General features: G+C 35.7%; 1 protein-coding gene across 1 annotated transcript in view; it reads right to left on the bottom strand.

Annotated features, from left to right (window-relative positions):
* SLC10A7 (solute carrier family 10 member 7) overlaps positions 1–23,593 on the bottom strand; it is a 248,309-nt gene that overhangs the window by 168,901 nt on the left and 55,815 nt on the right. Inside the window, exon 5 of the mRNA XM_079919492.1 lies at positions 4,490–4,528. Coding sequence (XP_079775618.1) covers positions 4,490–4,528 — 39 coding nt within the window. The remainder of the gene's footprint in view (positions 1–4,489; positions 4,529–23,593) is intronic.

Genomic DNA, 23,593 nt, shown 5'->3' with positions numbered 1-23,593 from the left:
TGTGCTGGCTAGTTCTTCAGCTCAAGGTAAGGAGTTTCTTTTAACCCTTGGTCTGGCATAAAAAAAAATAAAATTATTCATCTTAGAATAGCTTCTGCTGGTTCTGGAAATGACTATTTTAAAGGAGAATTATGTAGAATAAACCCATTTCTTGATACTTTAAATGACGAGATTTAGAAAGTAAACAGTGACTCTTAAAGATCTTTTTTAGACTAGGTGTTATCAATTCACAAAAATGATTTAACTTTGCTTAGAATTCTTTGCTACTGTTTCAGAACTCCTTACATTTATGTTGCCATGAATTACTATAATGCTGTATAACATAGTTATTCGAAACTCAATTTGACAGATCGACTTCGTCACTCACTAGGGTTTCCCTTTAAGATTAGGAGCTATCAAAAATAATAAAATAGGCTAAGGAATCTAAAAAGAAAAAATTCTACTTTTTCCTTTTAAACTTTAACGTATAACTCTTGAGAACATGGAAACACTGAAATTTAGCCTCCAAACCAAAAATGCTCAGGGTCTAACAAATCATGTGATCAATTTTTTTTCAACATAGTTGAATCTTTTTAAGTTAAAGAAATGATTTTTCAATTGGAATTTTTCAAAAAGTTGCCAATATCTAAATCTATTTTTAAAAAATCTTTCATTTGATGAGGAAGCAACATATGAAATGGTTGAACTTGAAATACATGGTTTTACATAGAAAAAATAGATATACATATAAATTTTGATAACATTTTCATTATTCAGGGTGGTTGACTATCAAATTTTATTAAAATTTCATCGAGGGAAATCTCAAAACACTTATTATGCTCCACAATTATTATAAACCAAACAATTTAAATGAGAGGAGATAATAACATTAACTTCTTAACTTAAAGCAATCCTCTGTGGCATAATTTTAAAATATTTTCTTGGCCTGAAATTTATGTAAATTGAATTCAACTATCATTAGTTATTATCAGCCTAGCTACATTAAAAAAAGTTTTCTGTGACAATTAGTTCTTAAAAACACTGTTTTAATTAGACCTGGGACATTATTAAACTAGCTAATAAATATGTACAGTAGTTTACTTGGTACACCCAGATGTCTGAAAACCAACAAGAATGCCCAAATAGTTCATTCTTCAAAAATTCTTCAGTAAAAGGCCTTCATTCAAAGTTTTAATGTAATCCAAAATAAATAGCCTTTTCACACTCTATGCTTTAAATACAAAAGAAATGGTCACTCATAACCAGAGAATAAGCATTGAATCAGTGTATCTTAGAATTATAGGGCTTAGCCACAGATAACCAATTTCTTCATTTTATGAATGTCCATGGTCATGCACAAAAAATTCATGGTAGAACTTGGACAAAACCTAGACCAGTTATTTCTACTACATCATTCAAGCATTTTTTATAGATTATCCCATTTAATCCTTACCTCAACTGTATAGTTTAGGTACTATCATTACCCCATTTTATATATATGGAAGGTTTTGTGGTTAGAATAGTATTCAGTCAAGTAAGGATTTAAACCCAGTCTGACTCTAGAAACCATCCTACTACCAATAATCCTAAATTTTAAGGATAGGTGAATATTTTTCATTTATAAAGAAAATTTAAAAAAAAAAACCTCTTAACAAGTACCACCCTTTAGGAATAACAAAATAAAACATGAAGGTTATAGTTTGGAATTTTCCTCCTCTAAAATAAGTCCTTTTACCCAAGTCCAACTCAAGCACCAACTTCTCCCTGAAGCCTTCTCATATCATTCAACTAAGCTTAACCTCTTTCTTCAAACCCTTGACAAATGCTATACACTGCTCTTTTGCACAAAGCACTAGCTGCCTCTTATACATTCTCTTCTTCCTTAGTTACAGAAATTCAGTTTGTAGCTCTTACCAATTTGCCACATGTCCCAGCCTCTCCAGTGGCTGGGTAGGATGATATGACTAAATTCTGCAATAAGATATTACTGCAAGTATGGTGTTGGAGTTCCGGGAATGCTGTTTAAAGAAAGCAGACTTAGCTTTTGGGGGAGCTCTTTTGTGCTTTCCCAAGGTATCCAATGGATACCTTGCTATCCATTTGGACCATAAGGTAACACTGATGAAGGCAGCTGTGTGCTGTGGATGGTGCAGGAGAAAGACGGTTGTCTCCGTACACAATGAGACCATGAAGCTCCCATGACAGCCTCCTTCCAGATTTTACATAATAGAGAAATAAACATTTACCTTTGTCCAAGCCACTATTTTTTTTTTCCTGGTAAATAAGCTGAGCCTAATTCTAACTGATTTAGTTCAGACTTGCACATAGTTCATAATCCAAGGTTTGTTGTAACTATGGTGGAGAGGGAAGAAAAAGGAATAGAGTTCTTTCCCTTACAACACTGGAGCAAAACATCTCCAATCATAATTTTTATTCTCAACCCCTTCTGGTAATTTTCAGCTTTGGGAAAGAAAAAGGAGGGAAAGGAAGGGGAAGGGGAAAAAGTGGAAGATGCTTCTGCCTCTCTGCCACTGTTCATGCCTTTTTCCTCTCCTCTCTTCTTGACTAGCTAAGTCCTATCACACTTCAAGGCCCAGCAGCGAAATTGTTTCCGTCCGACCTTTCAACCCAGAGTTCATATCTGATAATCATACATCACCTAGTAACATCTTTTGTTTGATTTGTTAGCTCTTACATTGTATTTCTTTTTCTATGTGTTATCTCCACAGCAGAGTGGGACCATGTTGTATTTTTTTGCACCTCTACAGCTATTAGAAAACCACCTCTGTGTGCAGGAAATCAATAAATACTTTCGATTGACTCATTAATGTAAGAAAAAAAGGTGAAGAGAGGAAAAAGAGCAAAAGACTAAGGAGTGAGAATGCATAACGTTTTAAAAGTGAAAGGGCATAACAAAAATCTGAAAGAATCCCTAGAACAAGTTTTACTTCACTGGATCTTATCAAAGAATTGGGCCTGATAGAACAAATAACATGATACATTTATTGTTCATACAGTCAGTCAGTGCAAAGCTCAAACTGTACTTAGTGAGCTTGTCCTCCAACTAAAGGACTGTATTTTGCTTTAGTTACTCAGACAATTGCCTCAAAGTTATTTTCTCAATTACACCAGACATTTTAAAGAGTAGGAGATCCAGTTTAGGTAACCACGTTTCGACAGTGGATATATACAAATCCAAACCATGTAAAAAAACTGGCTTACAGCAAGAACGTATCTTACAGATACTATTTTGTCAATTGTGACAACATATAGAAAATAATACTTGGATATGTGAAATAATGACAAGAAAATATCACTGAGTCTAAAATAAGTAGCTCAAGAGATCATTTGCATTAAATGGACTCTATTACCTCTCTTCTAAAACCCAATAATAATAATACACCATCGGGAATAATATTACTACTTCTTTAAAAATAAGATAGAATCTAAGCATGTATTTTGCAGAAGCTACATCATTAAAAGCTCTGTAACATTGGGACATTAAAAGCTATATAGGACTGTACAGAATTAACACTATGTAACAATATGTTTTAAAGCTTCAAGTACATTTAAATACATACAATAATAAGTGACATAAAGAGCATTTTAAACAGAAGTAATTGATATTTTGCCTAGACTCATGAACCAGCTTATATACCTCACTGATTTCATTCTCAATTTTTTGTAAATCACTGTAACCACATATCTGTTAATGAGTTATATATCTAAAAATACAATATTCTAATTTGTTTTCATCAATTTAGCAAAGTTTTAGGGAAGGTATAAATAAAATATTCAGTTGACAGAAAACTCAGTTTCTTTCTCATTCTTTCATAACACAAACCAAGTCTTTGTTTATATCATCTGTTTAAAAGATAATGATTAAAAAATGCTAAAATAGTATTGTCCTTATAATTATATTGGTTCCACTTACGAAAGCTGAACTATTTTTAATCTTTTTATATACAATTGATAGTTCACATGTCAAAAAATATTGTATTTTCTTGCAAATTACTCATTAGTTATTTCCTCATTTCAAATTTTTTTTCACATAGATTTCTCAGAAGTATCTAAGACAGTAGCTTCTTTAAAAGTGAAATGTACAAAATAAATGACATGTCAACAAGTAAATTAGCATTCCCTTTCTGACCAGCTGGGTCATGTTTCCTTTTTCAAAATCCTCAGTCCCATGACACAAAATAATAATAATCTAAAAGACCTCATTAAATGATCAATATATTGACATACCTCTATAAGGAGACACATAGTGTTTTAATTGATTCCTTGAATCCATTAAATGGAATATTAAACCCAAGCCTCCAAATTATATTATAAGAGAATATTTCCTTTATTTATTAATTTTCTTTAGGGTATGGATAATGGCATATGACAGGATTCAAGAACTTTTATATTTAACCAAATAGTAAAAAAAAGTCCAATTTTCACTAAATATTTCATACAATCATCACAACAAAAGTTATAAAAGATAAATTAAACCATGTTTACTTACCAAAAAACTTCCAAAGGCCGAATTAAATATTGCAGCTGCCTATAGAGAGAATAAATGGGGGGAAAAAAACTCACTGAAAGTAAACAGGAAAAGGAAAAGCAAAGACTATCATTCTCCCATCCCCCACTATTCAAAAACCTTAAAACACTGACTCTGTAAAGCAAAGTTAGTCACTGCTTACAAAAATTGCCAGTAGCCTGTAGTTTACTAAGATAGATGAGCTACAGCTTAGGAATTCATAAATAATGGGTCTCAAAAGCAAGGAGAAAAGGCTTGCCATAAGATGCTTTGAACCTATACGACAGTACTGAAGAATCATCCCCAACAGCAAATTGAAACCTTGTTGTTATTGATTTTGCTACTAAACTTAAAACAATCAGAGGTTGATTTGTTCATCAAAAAAAAAAAAAAAGAAAGAAAAAGAAAAGAAAGGAAGAAAATTCATATTACTGGGAAAAGGAATACCAGAATTGTAAAGCAAACATTAAGTACTCCCCATCAAGGAGCATAAGACGTATGAGCTACGCCCACAAAGTGAGATCTCTAGTTCCCACACAATGCACATCAGAAATATGAACAATGCTGTTAAGACCATGGGAGTTATTGCTACACGATTAATTCTAACGTAGAAACAGGCAAGAAAAACTTCTGTTTGGTGTTCAAAATTCAAAGAAGAAATACTTGACTTTGAGCTTACCTAAATATCCCGGGAATACATAGTAGATATAATATAGTTCTTAACTTTAATTCAATCACTACAGTCCATGAAGCTACACCTGAATTCTGAAAGCTTCTCACATGACCTCCAAAAGATAAAAACTCGTATAATATCCAATTTGATGAAAAAAAAAGAGAGAAAGAAAAATAATAAAAAGCGGAAGGAGGGGCAGAGAAAACCTATTGACATCTCCTGTGGATCCAGAGCAGAATTAAATTAATCATCATGGACATTAGCAGCCACATTGTAGTAAGAAGAGGATGTCAGTTTAGCAAGTTTGAATAAAGTCCAAAGCCAAGCTAAGAGCTGTAGCTGAAAATGCCTTCTGCTCCAGAAGAGAATGCAATGAGAATGCATGGGTAATGAGATCCTTGGCTCCAGAGAGCTTAGCTCTCCTATTCAAGTTCATAATTAATTCAAAGCTTTGATAATTTCATTAGATTTCTCCTTTGCTGGCCTTATCAATAAAAGATGGCACTGGACCACAGCTCCTCTGTGGCATAAACATAGGCACAGGCACAGACCAGGGAAACCTTTGCTTCCTGACAGGGACAATGGCATATGGTATTTCATGTTGTACAGGGAGCTGTGAAGGAAAAAAAAAGATTCGGCTAAATAAAACATCACAGATGACAAATGTAAACTGTAGCAACATATTTAACACATCTCCCTAGTATCCGATTATGGATGATTCAGGAAAAAGTTTTATGTGCAGAGAAAAATAAGTAAAACTGGATAAATAAATGAGTTGTGGGGAGATCAATAGGGAACACTGCCTTCCTTTTGATAAAAATGTACTTCGCCACAAACAATGTTTATTTCTAGACCCTATTTTGTGCTTAGAACGAGTTTCTCTCTTTTTAATAAAGAAATGAGTATTCCCGTTTGAGCTCCTCTCTTCCAGATTTGTTTCTTTCCAGTGCCTTTCACCAGCCTTATACTAGACCACTAATAGTTTTGCCTAGCATTTAAAAAAACAAACAAACAAACACAGAACATTAGAAACAAAAAGACTCAGAAGTCAAAGTAAAATAAGTATTAACTGCTACTCAGTAGCTCAAATCGCTATACTCCCATTCCATCCTGTTCTCTTTTAACCCAAACCCAAGCAATATATTTTATGTGGATTGGCTATGTTCCTGCATTTTATAAAATGATGGTGATGACAGTGATGAGATATCTTAGGTATCCAAAGATGCTGCAGGCCAACTTCTTAGCTATTTTCCTGACAGTGGTGATGGATTTGAAATCACTCACCATGCAGTGGGCTCTGGCAACCACTGGTGACTTGGCTGATTAAGGTTCTGGGTTCCCTGAAGAACCATGTGAAATCGGACACCGAACTAAGGATCCTGGGCTCAATAGCAACAAATAATGAAGCTAACAGTTGGCTCAATTTTGCCGTTGCAGCATAGGAAGCCACTACGTTTTCCAGAGTTCCAAAAAGTGATGACAAATATTTAGAGAGCTTTTAATTGATATATAAAGACAAGCATATCTTTTGACTTAAGGGGGAATTCCCAGCTCCTCAGCATGAACTACAAGGCCGTCCATGAACAGGTCACTGTCCATCTCATTTATTGCCTCAAATTTTATATTCTGACAGCACTAAACTACTTGTGATTCTCCACACGCATCATGCTGTTTCTTACCTCTTTGCGCCTTGGCCTGGAATGCCCTTCTGCCTGCCAGGGAACTCCCATTCATCTTAGTGACTCAGCTTAAGCATCGTCCTTCCAAGAAGCTTTCAGTCACCTCCTCAACACTCACACATCCATACTTCTGGGTGGCCTGAGTGTCCCCATACCTGCTGTCACAACATCCTGAGCATACTTCTGCCCTGGCACTTGTCACACTATTGAATGACCTATCTACATGCCTCCCTGCCCCGCAAGAGACTCAAGTCTTCTAAGGAAGGAATCTGATGAAGCTCCTGAGCATCTCCATGTTTGCTAATTGGATTTCTAAAGTAAGTAGGATTCCTAGAAATGTCCAAAGTCTACTTCTCCAACTACATTATTCTATGTGTTTGGCAGAATCCAAGGATTGGCAGACAAAGAAGACTGGATCAGCCACCTGGCACCACAGCCAAGCAAGCAGTGGAAATGACATTTAGACTTTGGTGTCTCACCCAGTATCTCTCTCACGGCATTGTATTTTACTTCTCTTAACTTCTCTTAACTTCTCTTTACTTCTCTTAACTTCTCTTTACTTCTCTTAACCTCTTAATTTGATCTTATATAGTTATATACATACGCTTAATGTAATATAAAAAATGTTTTAAAATCTGCCACCACTATATAGCAATAGAGTTAGTTAAATAAAATCTAGAATTACAAAGGAATACTCTGTAGCCATTAAAAAGATGACCTGCATATACTGATATTAAAGCAGGCTAAGATATTTTAAGTAAAAAAAGCAAGTTTCAGAACAGTGTGTGTAATTCCTTCAGTATGTGTTTCTCCACACCACCATGAAATTCACCCACCACCAGTTGGGTTTTCTACAATTCAACTCATTTCTGACATTATCTACCCTCAAATAGCATCAGATTCCCCAGGTTAAGGGTTCAGAACCACAAGGCTGTCCCCACTTCAGATGTCAATCAAAAGTCAAGGCTGTCACCTGTGCTTCTGACCAACTGACTATACATCGGAGGTTCCACAACCCAGTCCCCTCCAGTTTGATTAGTTTGCTAGAGCAGCTCACAGAACTCAGCTTACTCACTAGATTACTGCTTTATCATAAAAGGCTATAACTCAGGAACAGCCAGATGGAAGAGATGCAGAGGGCAAGGTATGGGGCAAGGCTGTGGAGCTGCCATGCCCTCTGATCGCACGCCTTTCTCATCACCTCCAGTGCTCACCAACCCAGAAGCTCTCCAAACCCATCCTTTGGGTTTCTATAGAGGCTCCATTACATAGCATGATTGATTTCAACATTGGCCACTGGTGACTGAACTCAATCTCTAGCCCCTCTCCCCTCCCCAGAGGTCCAACCTTCTAATCTCTGATTGGTTCCCCTGGCAACCAGCCCCATCCTCAGGTTAGCTCGGGGCTTTCCAAAAGTCATCTACTTAGCATAACAAAAGACACTTTTTCCAGCTCTCTTCACTTAGGAAATCTAATCATTTTAGGAGCTCTGTGCCAGGAATTGAGACAAAGACCAAATATATATTTCTTATTATAATCATAATATCACATTCCTATTGTGTAAATGTGTACACACACACACACACACACACATATACACAGACAAGTATAAAAAAAACACTTGTTTTCTGAAAGGGATCACAGAAAAAACCTCAACTATGATTAAATTTGTTTGAAAGGAATTGAGTGGGGGTCATTTTTATTTTTCATTTTCTTCTGTCTGTCCTGTTTGTCTTTTTTTTTTTTTTTTTTTTGTCTTCTTTTTTAAACGTGTTGCATTTCTATATCTGGGCAGGAAGATGTTGAGCCATTTACTGTTCGCATTTTAAATCCCTTTGTGTTAAAAATGGAATACATATTTTATTTTTAAATAAAATTAAGATTTCAATCCCTACTTTGCACGTTAGTGATATCTCTTGCTGGCTGCCTGACAAGCTGGAGGTTGAGAACCCTCTGGAACATACATCAGTGTGCTGGGGGTATGAGAAGCCACAGGATGAAGAGAGGACACCTTCCACAAGTATCTGTAGCATGTGAATATTTGGTTTAGAAAATAATCCAAAAATGCACTTTCGTTTTTATATTAAAGCAAACATAGCTGTGTACAAACTTCATGTACTGAGATCAAACGTGAACCACCAAAGACAATTTGTTCTGAAGGGAGGACCCCTCAGGTTATATGACCAGACTGTCTTAGGATATGAGTTTCCTCTCCTCTGTCTTCTAGAAGCCACACCTGAGAGAGTCCATTGATTTTTGTTTTTTAAAGATTTTTTTAATTTTATTGAAGTATAGTTGATTTACAATGTTGTGTTAATTTCTGCTGTAGAGCAAAGTGATTCAGTTATACATATATATATATTCTTTTTCACATTCTTTTCCATTATAGTTTATCAGAGGATATTGAATATAGTTCCCTGTGCTATACAGTAGGACCTTGTTGTTTATCCATTCTGATTTTTAAATAGTGCATTTTATTTATTATCTCTTTTGCCAGAAACAACTTAATTATCCATTCCCCCTCTAGAATGTTCCATCACAAGAAGAATTTTGTCTAATTTGTACAAGACTGTATCTTCACTGCCTAGAACAGCACCTGACTTGTAAACCCTCAACGAATATTACTGAACAAAAGAATGAATGAATAAATGAATGAATAGTTCTTATGTTAACTGAATGTCCTACACAGTAATGTTTTCATTATTAACTCAGGAATCCCATGTGCAAAGTACATACCTTGGTGTAATCATGTTTGAGGGATAATTTGATCAATGCTAACTAAAACAGTTCATATTGAGGTGGTTTTTTAATACTGAGTAGATTGGCTTCCTTTATATTGTACATTTTTAGATAATATATTGCTTTTAGTATCAGCCCAGTTTTACTTGAAATATGGTATTTTACTAATGTTTCATTATATATTACAGCATGTCTTTATTAAATTATTTTGGAAAATTGAGCAAGTTCAATAACAAATTAATTTCTTCATAACTTACTTGGAATTATTTGAAATAAAAAGGTAAATTAAAACAAAACGCTGAAAAGCATGGTGACAGAGTGTTCTCTAACTCAGGAAATCAAGTGCTTCCACTGCTGAATGCCCTTGAATGTTATGAAGTCCTACCTGACAGTAAGCCCAAAACCTTCACCTTCCATAACTGCTGTGCACTGACCATGTTCCATACTCTGGAGTTACATAAACATGTGGTCCCCTTATAAAATGACTGCACTCCAAATATATGACACTGTTGGGCTCTACCCAAGTCCTCTCCTCATATCACTATATCTACAGTTTTCATAATGCTGGCCCAACACCCCTCTTTTTCTTTCCCTCATCAGTCCACTAAAAAAAAAAATGAGATCCATTGTTTACACTGAGTGTGAATGATCTGTTACAAATTAATTGATGAAACTTCCTGTGTGGTGTTCCGTGTTCGCTGTTGCATAACCTGTTTCCCCAGCCAATGTATACAGCAATGCTTACTAAAATGCTAAAATGGAACATTTATGGTTGTCTCGGAATTTCTAATAATGCTCCAAGCTAAGGAGAATGTGTGGCAAGTATTCCACTAGTCTAAAGTAATATTCCAGAGATATCAATGCAGAGCTTATAAAAAGACATGAAAACTAAGCTAGGGACCATTTCACATGCAGCCTATATAAGAAAAGCCTAGATCTCCTCTAGAAGATTGATAAAAGGAAATTTCTAGTAGTAGTGGGTTTTTTTACTTTTTCTTCTTCCTCTAGGCAAGAAAGCTGATGTGTCTGCCATGCCTCCCAAAGTGGGGATGGATGTTTACTGAGGGAGAAAGTGCTCGCCAGGCTGCCACAGGAGTGGAGTGCACTCTGTGAGCGCTCGTGGAACCATCACGGTCTATTCCCTAGAACTGTGCTGGGGGGAAAGGGAGGGTGTGTAATGAACCAGAGACAGGTACTTGCTTCCCGACTAGAAACAGCAAAGCTGGGGAGGCTGCCTAGGACAGGCCACAAGGGTAGGGCAAGGACGGAGGTAAGCCATTGGGCAAAGTATACTTCAGTTCAGTGATGGGGCAAGGTTCCGTCAATCCCAGGGGCCAGGTAGGGGCCTCAGAGGACTGCCATGAAACTTGATTCATTGTGAGAGACCCTACATAGCAGCCTTCCGGGGAGAAGAGACTCCAGCAATGAGAGGATGAAGGGCTGTGTTGAGGGTTGGAAGCTGCACGTGTACTCCGAAGAACTCCCTCCCCAACCTGTCCTGGAAAAAGAAATAGAAGGTAGACACCTGCTATGACAGAGGGCACTACGGGCCAGATTAGAACAGCACCAGTAAGATCAGATTCTGTCCCTCTCCCTCTAAGCCAGTGGTCCTACTCTCATCCCTGACTCTACAGAGTAGGGAGGGTGAGAAAGTAAAAACGTAGTGAAACAGACCATAACTTCTTCCCCACTGGCTCTACCTATCTGTTTATTTAAAAAAAAAAAAAAAGATTATATTTGTATATGTGTATGTATTCATTAAGAAAAAAGTACAATTTTCTGTGCTTTACAAACACAGATTAGGGCCTCTCGCCTTCTGAGCTGGTCCTCACTCTGTGGAGTGTGTTTCTCTCAGGGCTGCGCTCACCTTTTGAGAAGGACCTCACTCTGTCTATGGTATGTGACCTCTCTAAATAAATCCACTTCCTACCTATCACTTTGTCTCTCACTGAATTCTTTCTGCAACGAAACAAAGAACCTGAGCTTCAGTAAAGTCCTGACACCAGGAACTAAGGCTCCCACCCAGGTGGAGGATGGAATGATGATGTTGACCCTTCTGTCTTCAATAAACTAAAGCTTGGACTGTCGACCTTTGCCCCAATTCTATGCTGAATTCTTCTCTGCTCAAGCCCCCTTAAGAATATGCACATACCCATAGTTTAAAGCTTCCCCAATTTTGCAGTTCAGGGGGACACTGCTTTGGGAAAAGAGCCCTGGTGTTCTCCTTACTTGCTGCAAGTAATAAATCCTTCCTTCTCGCCCACCCGCCCCCCCCAAAAAAAAACGGAAAACAAAAAACACAGATTAGGCCTAGGTTGGCAAAGAAGAGAATTTGTTTAAGCTAGACTGCCCCGAATGATATAATACCAGAAAGTTAAACTTAATTACTAAATATATGACTGATTTGTAACAAAAAGTGACCAGAAAAACCCTGAGATCTGTCAGAGATGTTGCCCAAAGAGAGGGTAAGGGTGGGGAAAAGGACTATGTTAGACGGCATTTCACGTATATAATCCTCAAATTCACACCACTCAATAGATTAAAAGAATATAACATTTTAAATGTATAGTTGAGGGGCTTCCCTGGTGGCGCAGTGGTTGAGAGTCCGCCTGCCGATGCAGGGTACGCGGGCTCGTGCCCCGGTCCGGGAGGATCCCACATGCCGCAGAGCGGCTGGGCCCGTGAGCCATGGCCGCTGAGCCTGCGCGTCCGGAGCCTGTGCTCCGCAACGGGAGAGGCCACAACAGTGAGAGGCCCGCGTACCGCAAAAAAAAAAAAAAAAAAGTATAGTTGAGCCAAAACAAAACAAATACCCTGGTAGGAGACATATGGAAGTTAGTCAAAGACAGAGTGGTCAAACAGGGGGTTTGAGGCTGCACTGTCCCAGGCAATACTGACGCATGCGCAAGAAGCACTAGGACGCACTGCCTTTGGCTACAAAGGGTGAGGATCTGAGCTGAAGCACCTGCGGCCAGAAGAGCGGGATTCTGAAGGGGCTGCCCACCAGGGGAGGGCAACTAGAAAACTCTCCTCAGACAGTCACGGAGGTAACACAGGGCCTGGCGTCAAGGGTGGGCACGGAATAGAATTTACACTACCTATGTGACTCAAGAATCCCAAACTAACGATCAATTCGGAGAAAAGAAAAGACAAAACGGATCAAAGACCGGTGGAACCCCTGAGGCCCGGAAAGAAGCAAACGCAGAACGTCTCTTTGGAATCACTCCAATAATCCGGAACAAAGCAGATTCCCAATTAAACGACCCCCAATGAACAGGAGTTTACAATTAAAAAAGTACAAACAATGTGAGAAAGCTGTATATGACAGCAGCTCCACTGTAACACAGTTGGGAAAGGAGGAGAAACTGAGTTTTTCACAATATGCTAGAAAAGAAAATACAACATAAATTAGAGACCTAGAATTGGAAGGCACAACTTTAAAACTCTTAGAAGAAAATATGAGACTCACTGTGTGCTTCCTGAAAAGGAAAAAAAATTTTAAATAAGACACAAAAAGTACACGTGAAATAGGAAAAGCTAGGGTGGCCACGCAACAAGGTGCTGGCCAGTGAGATATAAATTGGTTTCCGCTTGATGGTTGGGGGATAGGGAAGTTAGTTTCTGGCACTGCCCTTCTTCCGTTCTTCCTGCCTAGAGCAGTGAAAGCTACCTTGCATCCAGCAGAGAAAGGCCAAGAGCAACGCAGAGATAATATCATTGAGCCACAGAACAAATGCCAGCCAGCCGCACCTCCAGGCATCTTGATATATGAGAAAAATAAGTCCCTGTTTGTGTAAGCTACTTTTAGTCTGATTTTCTGTTACTTGAAGCCTAACTGATACAATCATGTTCCTAAACAAAGGAGTAAGTAATGAAGTACTAATCAGGCAGGTTAGATAAATCAAAAGCGTTTCCCAGACATAAACTTGACTAGGCTATTAAGTTTTATTTAGTATAATCTCTTGTTCCCATTGCATATGGCATAACATATCATGAAAAACCAACAGAAAGAAAATTGACTATTGGTGACGGTTGTTGGAGATCAAAGCTGCATTATCCTAACCTGGAAAAGTTCCTCCACTATGTGAATTTATATCACCCCTGCCTCTGAGTCACAAGAAGGAGAACTAGCCTAAATATTTATCCCCTTTCTAAGCATAGCTGTAGTTGGAAAAAGCATAAAGGCATCAAAGATTGAATTCCTATCCTTGGTCTCCAATTAAACAAGGAAATACAAAACATTTTCTTTTTACTTGTAAGGTATTTTGCAAAATGCTACAGAAAGGCCAAAAAAAAAAAAAAAAGAATTAAGAAAAGCTTATTCTGCCTGTTTTTAAAAATTATAATTGGCTGACAAGCACCTTCGTTGCTAGGACATTTTAGTACTAAATTACCACTATTTTCACTGTATAAATCTCATAGCAAGTAAAATTTGAGTTATACATTTCTATATTACCTTTAAATATTATTGAACCATACCACACAAAAGTATATATAAGACATCAATTTAAATGCGAGTTTATTTACCATGCTCAATATTAAAGGGGCATTATTCATTTGATTCCATTATTTGTGTTGTATTTTTTAAGCAGCAATGGCTAAAAAGTAGAATATTGCCTTAAAATCACTACTGAATATTTCTTCTCAACAAATACATCTAAGTGAAGACTATAGAACTGCTACAAGGCATTCTCCAATTTAAAGAAAGATTATTTAATATACCATTAAAATTCACCATCTTAATGACCGCTTTCATTCTTTGTTTTGAAAACACTACAGGAATGAAGAGACGTTCATCTATACGCAAGTTATGAGAAAATGCCATCCAGCTGCTTTTTTGAGAGTAAGCGACATTTCTTGCCTATTTCTATGGGTCCATTTCTTGATATCAATGGAAAAAAATATTTAACATCCCTAATCTTGAGGTGAATGGGGGGGCGCTATTCTTGTTTGTAACTATTCATCTCAATTCAGGCAAGGAAAAAATATATTCGAGTTACCGCTTCTGGATGCCAAATTGAATCAGGTGTCCTCTCCTCTTAAGAAAATTAAGTTGCTTTTGTGCAAGAGTGTTTTAATGAGAACCGAGCCCGCCGACAGTGATAAATGGGAATGACACCAGAGAGAGCATGTAAGCAGGACAATATATGCATGTTACAGTCTTACAGCCTATGTTTCACTGACAATTCTGAATGACTTCGCTGTTTCTTAAGGGGCCTATTAATCTCAAATTTAGTTATTACACAACGTTTATTTGAACATATATTCTGCGGATGATGACAGCTAATAAAGGAAATCTTCCGCAAGCTGTATTTTTACATATTGTTCCAACTCCAGCTCCCAGTCATTTGATGGTATTGATGGAATAACCTACATTGTGCTGAGGCTTTAAAAAAAAAAAAAAAAAAGGCACATACATTCTGATTCCTTTCGAAGCATATGGGGACTCTTAAAAAACAGTTAAAATGCATACCAAAAATCCTACTAAGAAATGGTAAAAGTTAAAGGACATCTTAACTGTTCAACAAAAATTGTTTAATGTGAAAATGGACCCTTGTAAGATAAACCAGACACCTCGGAACACTTTTAAAGCTTTGGTCCATCCTATGCGATAGTTCTTGCATACCAATCTACATTTTTACAATATGCGTGGAGGAGGGGAAGGGAGACAAAATCAATTTTCTTGAGGGACAAAAAGAATCAAGTCAAATAGTTGCTTTTCTCCTTGGTATGCTTTTTTGATAAAATACCATGTACTGAAAATAGTGGCGATACTGTATATCTTATTTCTGGTCACATACCTAAAGGCTGATGAGAATTATTTTAACACTTTCCTACACACATATTTATCAGCTCAAATACCTTCATCTGGAATTCAGATTTTGATTCAAGAATCACAATATGTTATGAAGTATAACTGCTTCATAATAACAAAAACCTAATGATATTAGCAAGAAATATTTATACCAGTTTAAGATTTTTAAATCTGCCTCAAAATTAAGATGAATATAGACTTAAACGCTTTCGATTTCATCCTCCGAAATCTGTCTTCAAAGGTGTTCAGTGTCAATGAAATCAGAATTTTCAAGCGAGAAAAGGCCCTTAGATACTATGACAATCCCTTTATAAATGAAGAAACAGAACTCTAGAGATAAAGGATCTTTCCTAAGGTCATACTGGCTAGTGGCAAAGCCAGAATAGAATTCATCTCCAGATGTTCCCTCTACCCTCTCTGTAACACCCACACGGCCTATTTTATATACTATTTTTAATATGATATTTGTAGATTTATAGTGTAAAAAGGGCATACACCAAAACACTCACAGTGGTTATATTGGGGTAATAGGATTAGGGATATTTTCTTCCTTCATGCTTTTCCCAGATTTTCAAGGATTTTTGTACTGATTATGTATTTATTAGAAAAAAAGCATATAATAAATGTTATATGTTAAATACAACTAGCATTTTAGAGGTTCTCTCTTTAATCTTTAGGCAAACCCTGAATAATGTTGCACTCAATCGATATCTAACTAAAAGCTGAATGATACTGAGGATAATACCAAGAAGAAAGTACCTAAACAGTCCTACTTGTTATATTAATGCTGAATACTCAGAGGAACAAAGTGTGATTGTAACTCAGAATATCAACTATTAAACTGAAAATATATGTTACTTACTTATTAATAGCTTATTAAACGCTTTTAAATATCTAGGATGAAGCTGAACAAAACGTACTTGAAATATTACACACGATTTGACATTACATCTTTCTTTTTAATGCCAATTTTCTCAATATTCCTGAAATTTAATTGTGCTTAATCTTTTGGGTTCCCTATTTCCTGCCAAAAAGGAATAAAATAAATGTTCTTTTAATTATTCATTCATTCAACAAAAATTTATTAAGCAGTTTACAACGCTAAGCACTGAGAATACAAAAACAAATACAATAGAGTATCTGCTCACAGTATCGGGCTAGAAGAGAGACATAATGGCTATAACACAAGAAGATCAATGGGAACACAGCTATGGCAGCACAGAAATTTACTAAAATTTCCTTTTAAGTGGGCTTTTTCAATACCTCCTAGTGATATACAAACACTTTTCTGATCAATTAATGGAAACTCTATTTAATGCCAAACACATGAACTAAGCTCTCAGCACACCAACAGAGAAATTGGCTAAGAATTCGCCTAACACTTTGCTTAGAAGGGCATCCACAAAACATAAGTGACAACTTATGTCAAACCATCTGATGTTTCTTACAAATTTTAAACTTGAGCTACCTAACTCTGTTATTTCTGCTCTTTTCCGTCCTTTAGGTCTGGAAATCTCAGAGCTTCTTAAAAGGGCAGTGGATCAATCCCTCAGCAATAACTCACTCATCAGCTTTTCATTTGCAATAAAATAGCTTTCCTACCATCTTCTGGGAAATAACTTACCATAGATTCACAGAACTGCAATGGACTTCTACAGATCATCTAATCAAGGCACTTTTCCTCAAGAAGGACTACACTGAAATCACTAACAAATGGAACCTACTGTCCTATTCTTCATGACTTCAGGATCAAGACTGCATAATCTCTTTGAGAATTTTAGATTTAAAATCTATATTTTAAATCACATTTTTTCACTAACAAGTCTTTTCCTTTTCTGAATTAACTTTTAAGATCATCTTTTTGTGTTAGGTGCCCTGAGAGGATTAAAAAAGAGGTGTGTTGATGGCCAACAGGCACATGAAAAGATGCTCGATATCACGAATTATTAGAGAAATGCAGATCGAAACTACAATGAGGTATCACCTCACTCCAGGCAGAATGGCCATCATCAAAAAGTCTACAAATAAATACTGGAGTGGGAGTGGAGAAAAAGGAACCCTCCTACACTGTTGGTGGGAATGTAAGTTGGTACAGCCGCTATGGAGAGCAGTATGAAGGTTCCTTAAAAAACTGAAAATACAGCTATCACATGATTCTGCAATCCCACTCCAGGGCATATACCCAGAGAAAACCATAATTCGAAAAGATACATGCACCCCAATGTTCATTGCAGCACTATTTACAATAGCCAAGACATGGAAGAAACCTAAATGTCCATCGACAGATGAATGGATAAAGAAGATGTGGTATATATAAACAATGGAATATATTATTTACTCAGCCATAAAAAAGAATGAAATAGTGCCATTTGCTGCAACATGGGTGGACCTAGAGAGTATCATACTAAGTGAAGTAAGTCAGACAAAGACAAATATTTGATATCACTTACATGTGGAATCTAAAAAAAATGATACAGGGCTTCCCTGGTGGCGCAGTGGTTGAGAGTCTGCCTGCCAACGCAGGGGACACGGGTTCGTGCCCTGGTCCAGAAAGATTCCACATGCCGCGGAGCGGCTGGGCCCGTGAGCCATGGCCGCTGAGCCTGCGCGTCCGGAGCCTGTGCTCCGCAACCGGAGAGGCCACAACAGTGAGAGGCCCGCGTACCGCAAAAAAAAAAAAAAAGAGAAGAGAAGCCCACATGCCACAACTAAGACCTGGCACAGCCTAAATAAATAAATTAAAAAAATATTTTTTTAAATAAAACAAATAGCCCATCATATATTAAAGACATTGAATCTGTGCTTTAAAATTTTCCCACAAAAGAAATCTCCAAAACCAAATGGCTTCACTGGTGAATTCTACCAAATATTTAAAGAAGAAATAATATTAATTCTGTAAAAACTCACCCAGAAAATACAAGAAGAGGGAAAAATCATTTTATGAAACCAACATTAGCCTGATACTGAAACCAAGTCAAAACATCATAAAAGAACTGCAGAACAATAATTCTCATGCACATAGACAAACACAAAACTTACAAAATTTTAGCTAATTAAACTCAATAATATACAAAAAGGATAATATATCATGACCAAGTGGAGTTATTCCAGGAATGCAAACTTGGTTTAAGATTTGAAATCAATCAAGGTGATTCACCTCATCAACAGATTAAAAGAAAAAACATATGATCAGATCAATAGATGGAGAAAAAGTATTTGACAAAAGTCCATATATATTCATGATAAAAACTCTCAGAAAATTGAATTGGTAAGAATTTCTTCCCACTGATAAAGAGCATCTTTATCAAAAATCAAACAGATAACATCATACTTAATGAGAAAAGACTGAATGCTTTCCCCCTAAAATCAGGGACATGATAAGAATCTCTACTCTTACTACCATTTCTATACAACATTGGCCTGAAAGTCTTTGCCATGTAATAATGCAAGAAAAAGAAATAAAAGGCAGAGAGATCAGAAAAGAAGAAATAAAGCCATTTTTTCCACAAATTATATGATCCTAGAAAACCTTGACCAAAAACAAAAAAAAAAAAAAAAAAAAAAACTCCAAGAAATAATAAGTGAATTTAGCAATGTTGCAGCATACAAGGTGTAAAAATCAATGAACATCTATATACTGGCAAGGACTAAATTGAAATTAATAAAAATACCATTTACAATAGGACACCAAAACCATGAATAATTTGAGAAATATTTAAAGTCCTAAATAGAGACATATGTATTAGAATCCTCAATTATTAAGATGTCAAATTTCCCCAGATTGTTCTATATATTTAATGTAATTCCAATCAAAATCCCTGCAGGATTTTTAGAAGAAAACGACAATATGACTAAAATTTATTTGGAAATCTTCTTCTTGGAAAAAGAAAAATAACAGTTGGAAGACTCACACAACTTGATTTCAACACTTAATATAAAGCTATATTAACTGATGAATTCATAAAAGTGCTAACAAAAGATCAAGATGAAAAAAAATAATTACATGGGACTGAGTGAACTGATGAGGATGATTATAATTTTTGTGACTTTCTGTTTGAATGAAAAAAAAAAGCTATATTAGTTAAAATAGTGTGGTACTGGCTTAAGGACAAGTATATAGATCAATGGAACAGAAGAGAAAGTCCAGAAATAGATCTATATAGAAATGATAAATTGATTTTTGACATGGGTGCTACAGTAATTCAATGGGAAAAGAATAATCTTTTCAGTAAGTGGTAACTGATATCTCTATGCAAAAAACAACAATAACAAACCCCAGAACTTTGACCCTTATACACTGTACACAAAACATAAGCTGGAATGGATTATAGAGCTAAATGTAAGAACTAAATCTATAAAACTTTTAGAAGAGAACATAGAGAAAATCTTTGTGACTTTGGGTTAGGACAACATTTCTCAGGACACAAAACTTGTAACTTTAAAATTAAAAAATGATAAATTAGACCATCACAATTTAAAACTTTTTTCCTTCAAAGACACTGTTAAGAAAATGCAAAAGCAAGCTACATATTGAGAGAATATATTTACAAAACACACATCTGGTAAAGGACTTGTAGGTAGAATATATTTTTAAAATTCTTACAAGTAAATAATAAGATGACAATCCAATAAAAAAGTGGGCTAATGATTCGAACAGACACTTCACTAAAGAAGAGATTTGGGTGACAAATCAACACAAGAAAAGATGCTCAACATCATTAGTTATTTGAGGTATGTAAATTAAAATCATGAGATACCACTACACACCTACTAAAAACTTAAAAACAAAACAAAACAAAACCCTGATAGTTCAGGGCTGGTTAGGATGTGGACCAGATAGAACTCTCATATATTGCTGGAATGAATCCAAATGATACAGCGACCTTGGAAAAAGTTTAGCAGTCTCTTTTAAAGTTGCACATATACTTACCATATGGCCCAGCTATCCCACCACTGGGTATTTATTTACCCAAGAGACAGATATTAGTATGTTCATACAAGAACTTGTACTCAAATATTCATAGCAGCTTTATTTGTAATAGTTCATAATTGGAAATTACCCAAATATCCATCAACTGGTGAATAAACACATTATGATACATCCGTACAAGAGAATACTACTTGGCAACAAAAAGGAATGAACTACTGATACATGCAACAACATGGATGGATCTCAAAAGCATTGCTGGTCAAATGCAGCCAGACACAAAAGGCTATGTACTATATGAGTCCATTGATATGACATTCTGGAAGAGTCAAAACTATACAGACAGAATTCAGATCACTAGCTGTCAGGGACTGCAGGTAGGGAAAAGGAAAAGAGGCACAAAAGAATTTTTTACCATGATAGCAATGTGCCACACAACTTTATTTTCCAAACTAATCAAACTACATACTTTAAAAGAGGGAATTTTAATATCTATAAGTCATGCATCCATAAACCTGACTTTGTAGATTTATAAAAATTTTGAAAGTAAACAAAAAAGTAGAGAAATGTAACTATATAATATTATGATTCAGCTTTTTCATATTTACTTTGTTTTGAGGTTTACAGAGAAAATTTCAATAAATAACCATTAATAGGTCTTTACTTAATAAAAACATAAATTAATCAAAACCACAGAATTACTGTTACTACTTACTACCTATGAAAACTGAAGCTTCAGAGCTCTACCGTGTAATTTGTAAAAATGTCTTTCCAAGTCATTGTTTTAAACATTAACATAATGTGGATACTTAAAGACTCTATGGGCTTATCTGATATTCAAAACAGATATCCTTGTTTTAAAGATGATAAAGATATCATGTTAAATAACTGTTTTAATTTAAAATCATCAGAGACAAAAATGGTACAAATGAACCTATTTACAAAACAAAAATAAGAGTCACAGACGTAGAAAACAAACCTATGGTTACCAAGAGGAAAACGGGGGGAGGGATAAATTGGGAGATTGGGATTGACATATACACACTACTATTTATAAAATAGATAACTAGTGAGAACCTACTGTATAGCACAGGAAACTCTCCTCAATACTCTGTAATGACCTATATGGGAATAGGCTCTAAAAAAGTGTGGATATATGTTTATGTATAACTGATTCACTTTGCTGTACACCTGAAACTAACACAACATTGTAAATCAGCTAGACTCCAATAAAAATTAATTTTAAAAAAAGAAATGGTAAAAATAAAATAAAATAAAATAATCACAGAGACATCTCTGAAAAAGTAGAAAAAGCAATGATAATGAAGTCAGAAGACTTAGTTTAAAAACAACCTGATCACATACTCAGCTATGAAAACTCTTTAAATCTCAGTTTCTTCACTTCATTAAATGGGAATAACAACATCCACTTCGTAAAATTTTTGTGAGGATTAAATAAGATGAAATATAGACCCCCTGGGCATTCTACAACCATAGAAAATCTCATATACAAAAGGCCCAGCAAGCCCTCATCATACAAGTATTCATTCTCCAAGTCCCTGAAGAATTTAGGTTTAGGTTGTACAGGGAAACCAGAGACTCACAAATGAAATGACCATTTCTAAAATGATTCTCAAGAAAATATTTTCTCCTCCCACACTCACACCCCAACTACTTCGCAATAATATCTATCTCTGTACCTCAGCTTTCGTTGGTTTACTCTCACCAATTGTCTGGTACTTTAAGCCACCTGACAATACAACACAAATAAAACACAAATAGGTTGCTAAATATAATTGCAAGTCCTATAGAAGATGCAGGATTTCATTAGTCAGTGAAATCAGAACAAAGTCAATGACAAGTGAGAAAAAAATGACAGGATAGGTATTAAAAGGAGAGTAATCGAAATATTTTTTTAAGTGAGAGCACTTGTGAAAATTGATGAAGCCTCAATTTTTTTTTTTTGCAAATTTGTATCTTTATGATTGTGTTACAAAAATAAACAGGAGAAAAAGATGTGACGTCATGTCATCATCATACAATTCCTTGCGAGAAATACATTGATCCCTGCCCTCCAAAACAACACTTGATTCTTTCTTCATTCACTCCAAGAATTAGCAGACAGTTATAATATAACCTGAATTTTGTTCAACAAATTAAAAAATAAGCTTATTTCCATAATTTACAGTTCCATTTTTTCAAACTAAAAACTAATATTTTTCAGTAATTATTACTAAATGCTAATTCTTTTTTTAAAGTTAGTTGACTTTAAGTGAGCTTTCTTCTATATCATTTACCATTGAATAATTGGATTTTTTTTTTATTCTAGTTACTCAAACTTTTATGGGGGGGCAGAATAGAGCAATTCTTTTTATTTCCTATAAAAGCATCAATGAGGTTAAAAATGTTTCAATGTGTTACATTCAGCAGAATGTAATTTATATTTTCTACAAATAATAGAGTGATGCAGGAACAAATATCAGCCAGTATCTTCCCAATTTCCTAAATTTTACATGTAAGGTTTGGACAGAAGCCCAGCGTGGGAAGTGACTTGCTCAAGATCACACAGTTTCTGGCAGTGGCCAAGCTGGGGTTATAAGAGCTCCCAAACACTCTTCCTTCTCTAGGCCATTAATGTTTATTTGATTCTAATATATTATGTAGATAAGATCTATGTGAATATCAAAAATACACAGAATGGAATATATAGACACACTAAAGCGTAAAACACTGGTCAGCAAGCAGTGAAGCACTAAATCGACTTCAAATTTTTATTAAGGTTATCCTTCTGTTAGTGATTGAAGGTATATTAGCTTAGTGGGCCATACAATAGCTGTAGCACCACAACTAATGGACTGCCAAGAGATGATTTAATAAAGAGGCCCAGCTGAACAACAGTGTATAAGTAACTCTGACAACCTGAGGCTTTCTTTTGGTCAAATGTTTTATGTCTGTAAGTGACTTTCTCTAAAAAAAATTACCTGAGAAGATACTCTAAGAAGGTTTCACTGTAATAACAGCAGCCCAAACATTCTTATATAAGTTCAGATTCTTCGAGATCTAAAGATGTGATTAAAAAAAAAAAAAAAAGGCTTAAAGGTCTTGTCCCCAGATCCTTCTACAGGAACCATTTATAACATGGTTAGAGATCTAGTTAAACAACTCATTCAGCAACCACACTGTGTCTTTCTTTTGATTGAAATAAAAGAAATAGAACAACTTTTTAAATGTTGCCCTCAAGATTTTACTCTAA

This window comes from Stenella coeruleoalba, assembly GCF_951394435.1.
Source record: "Stenella coeruleoalba genome assembly, chromosome: 4".
Lineage (NCBI taxonomy): Eukaryota > Metazoa > Chordata > Mammalia > Artiodactyla > Delphinidae > Stenella > Stenella coeruleoalba.
This window is presented reverse-complemented; position numbering and strand designations above follow the sequence as displayed.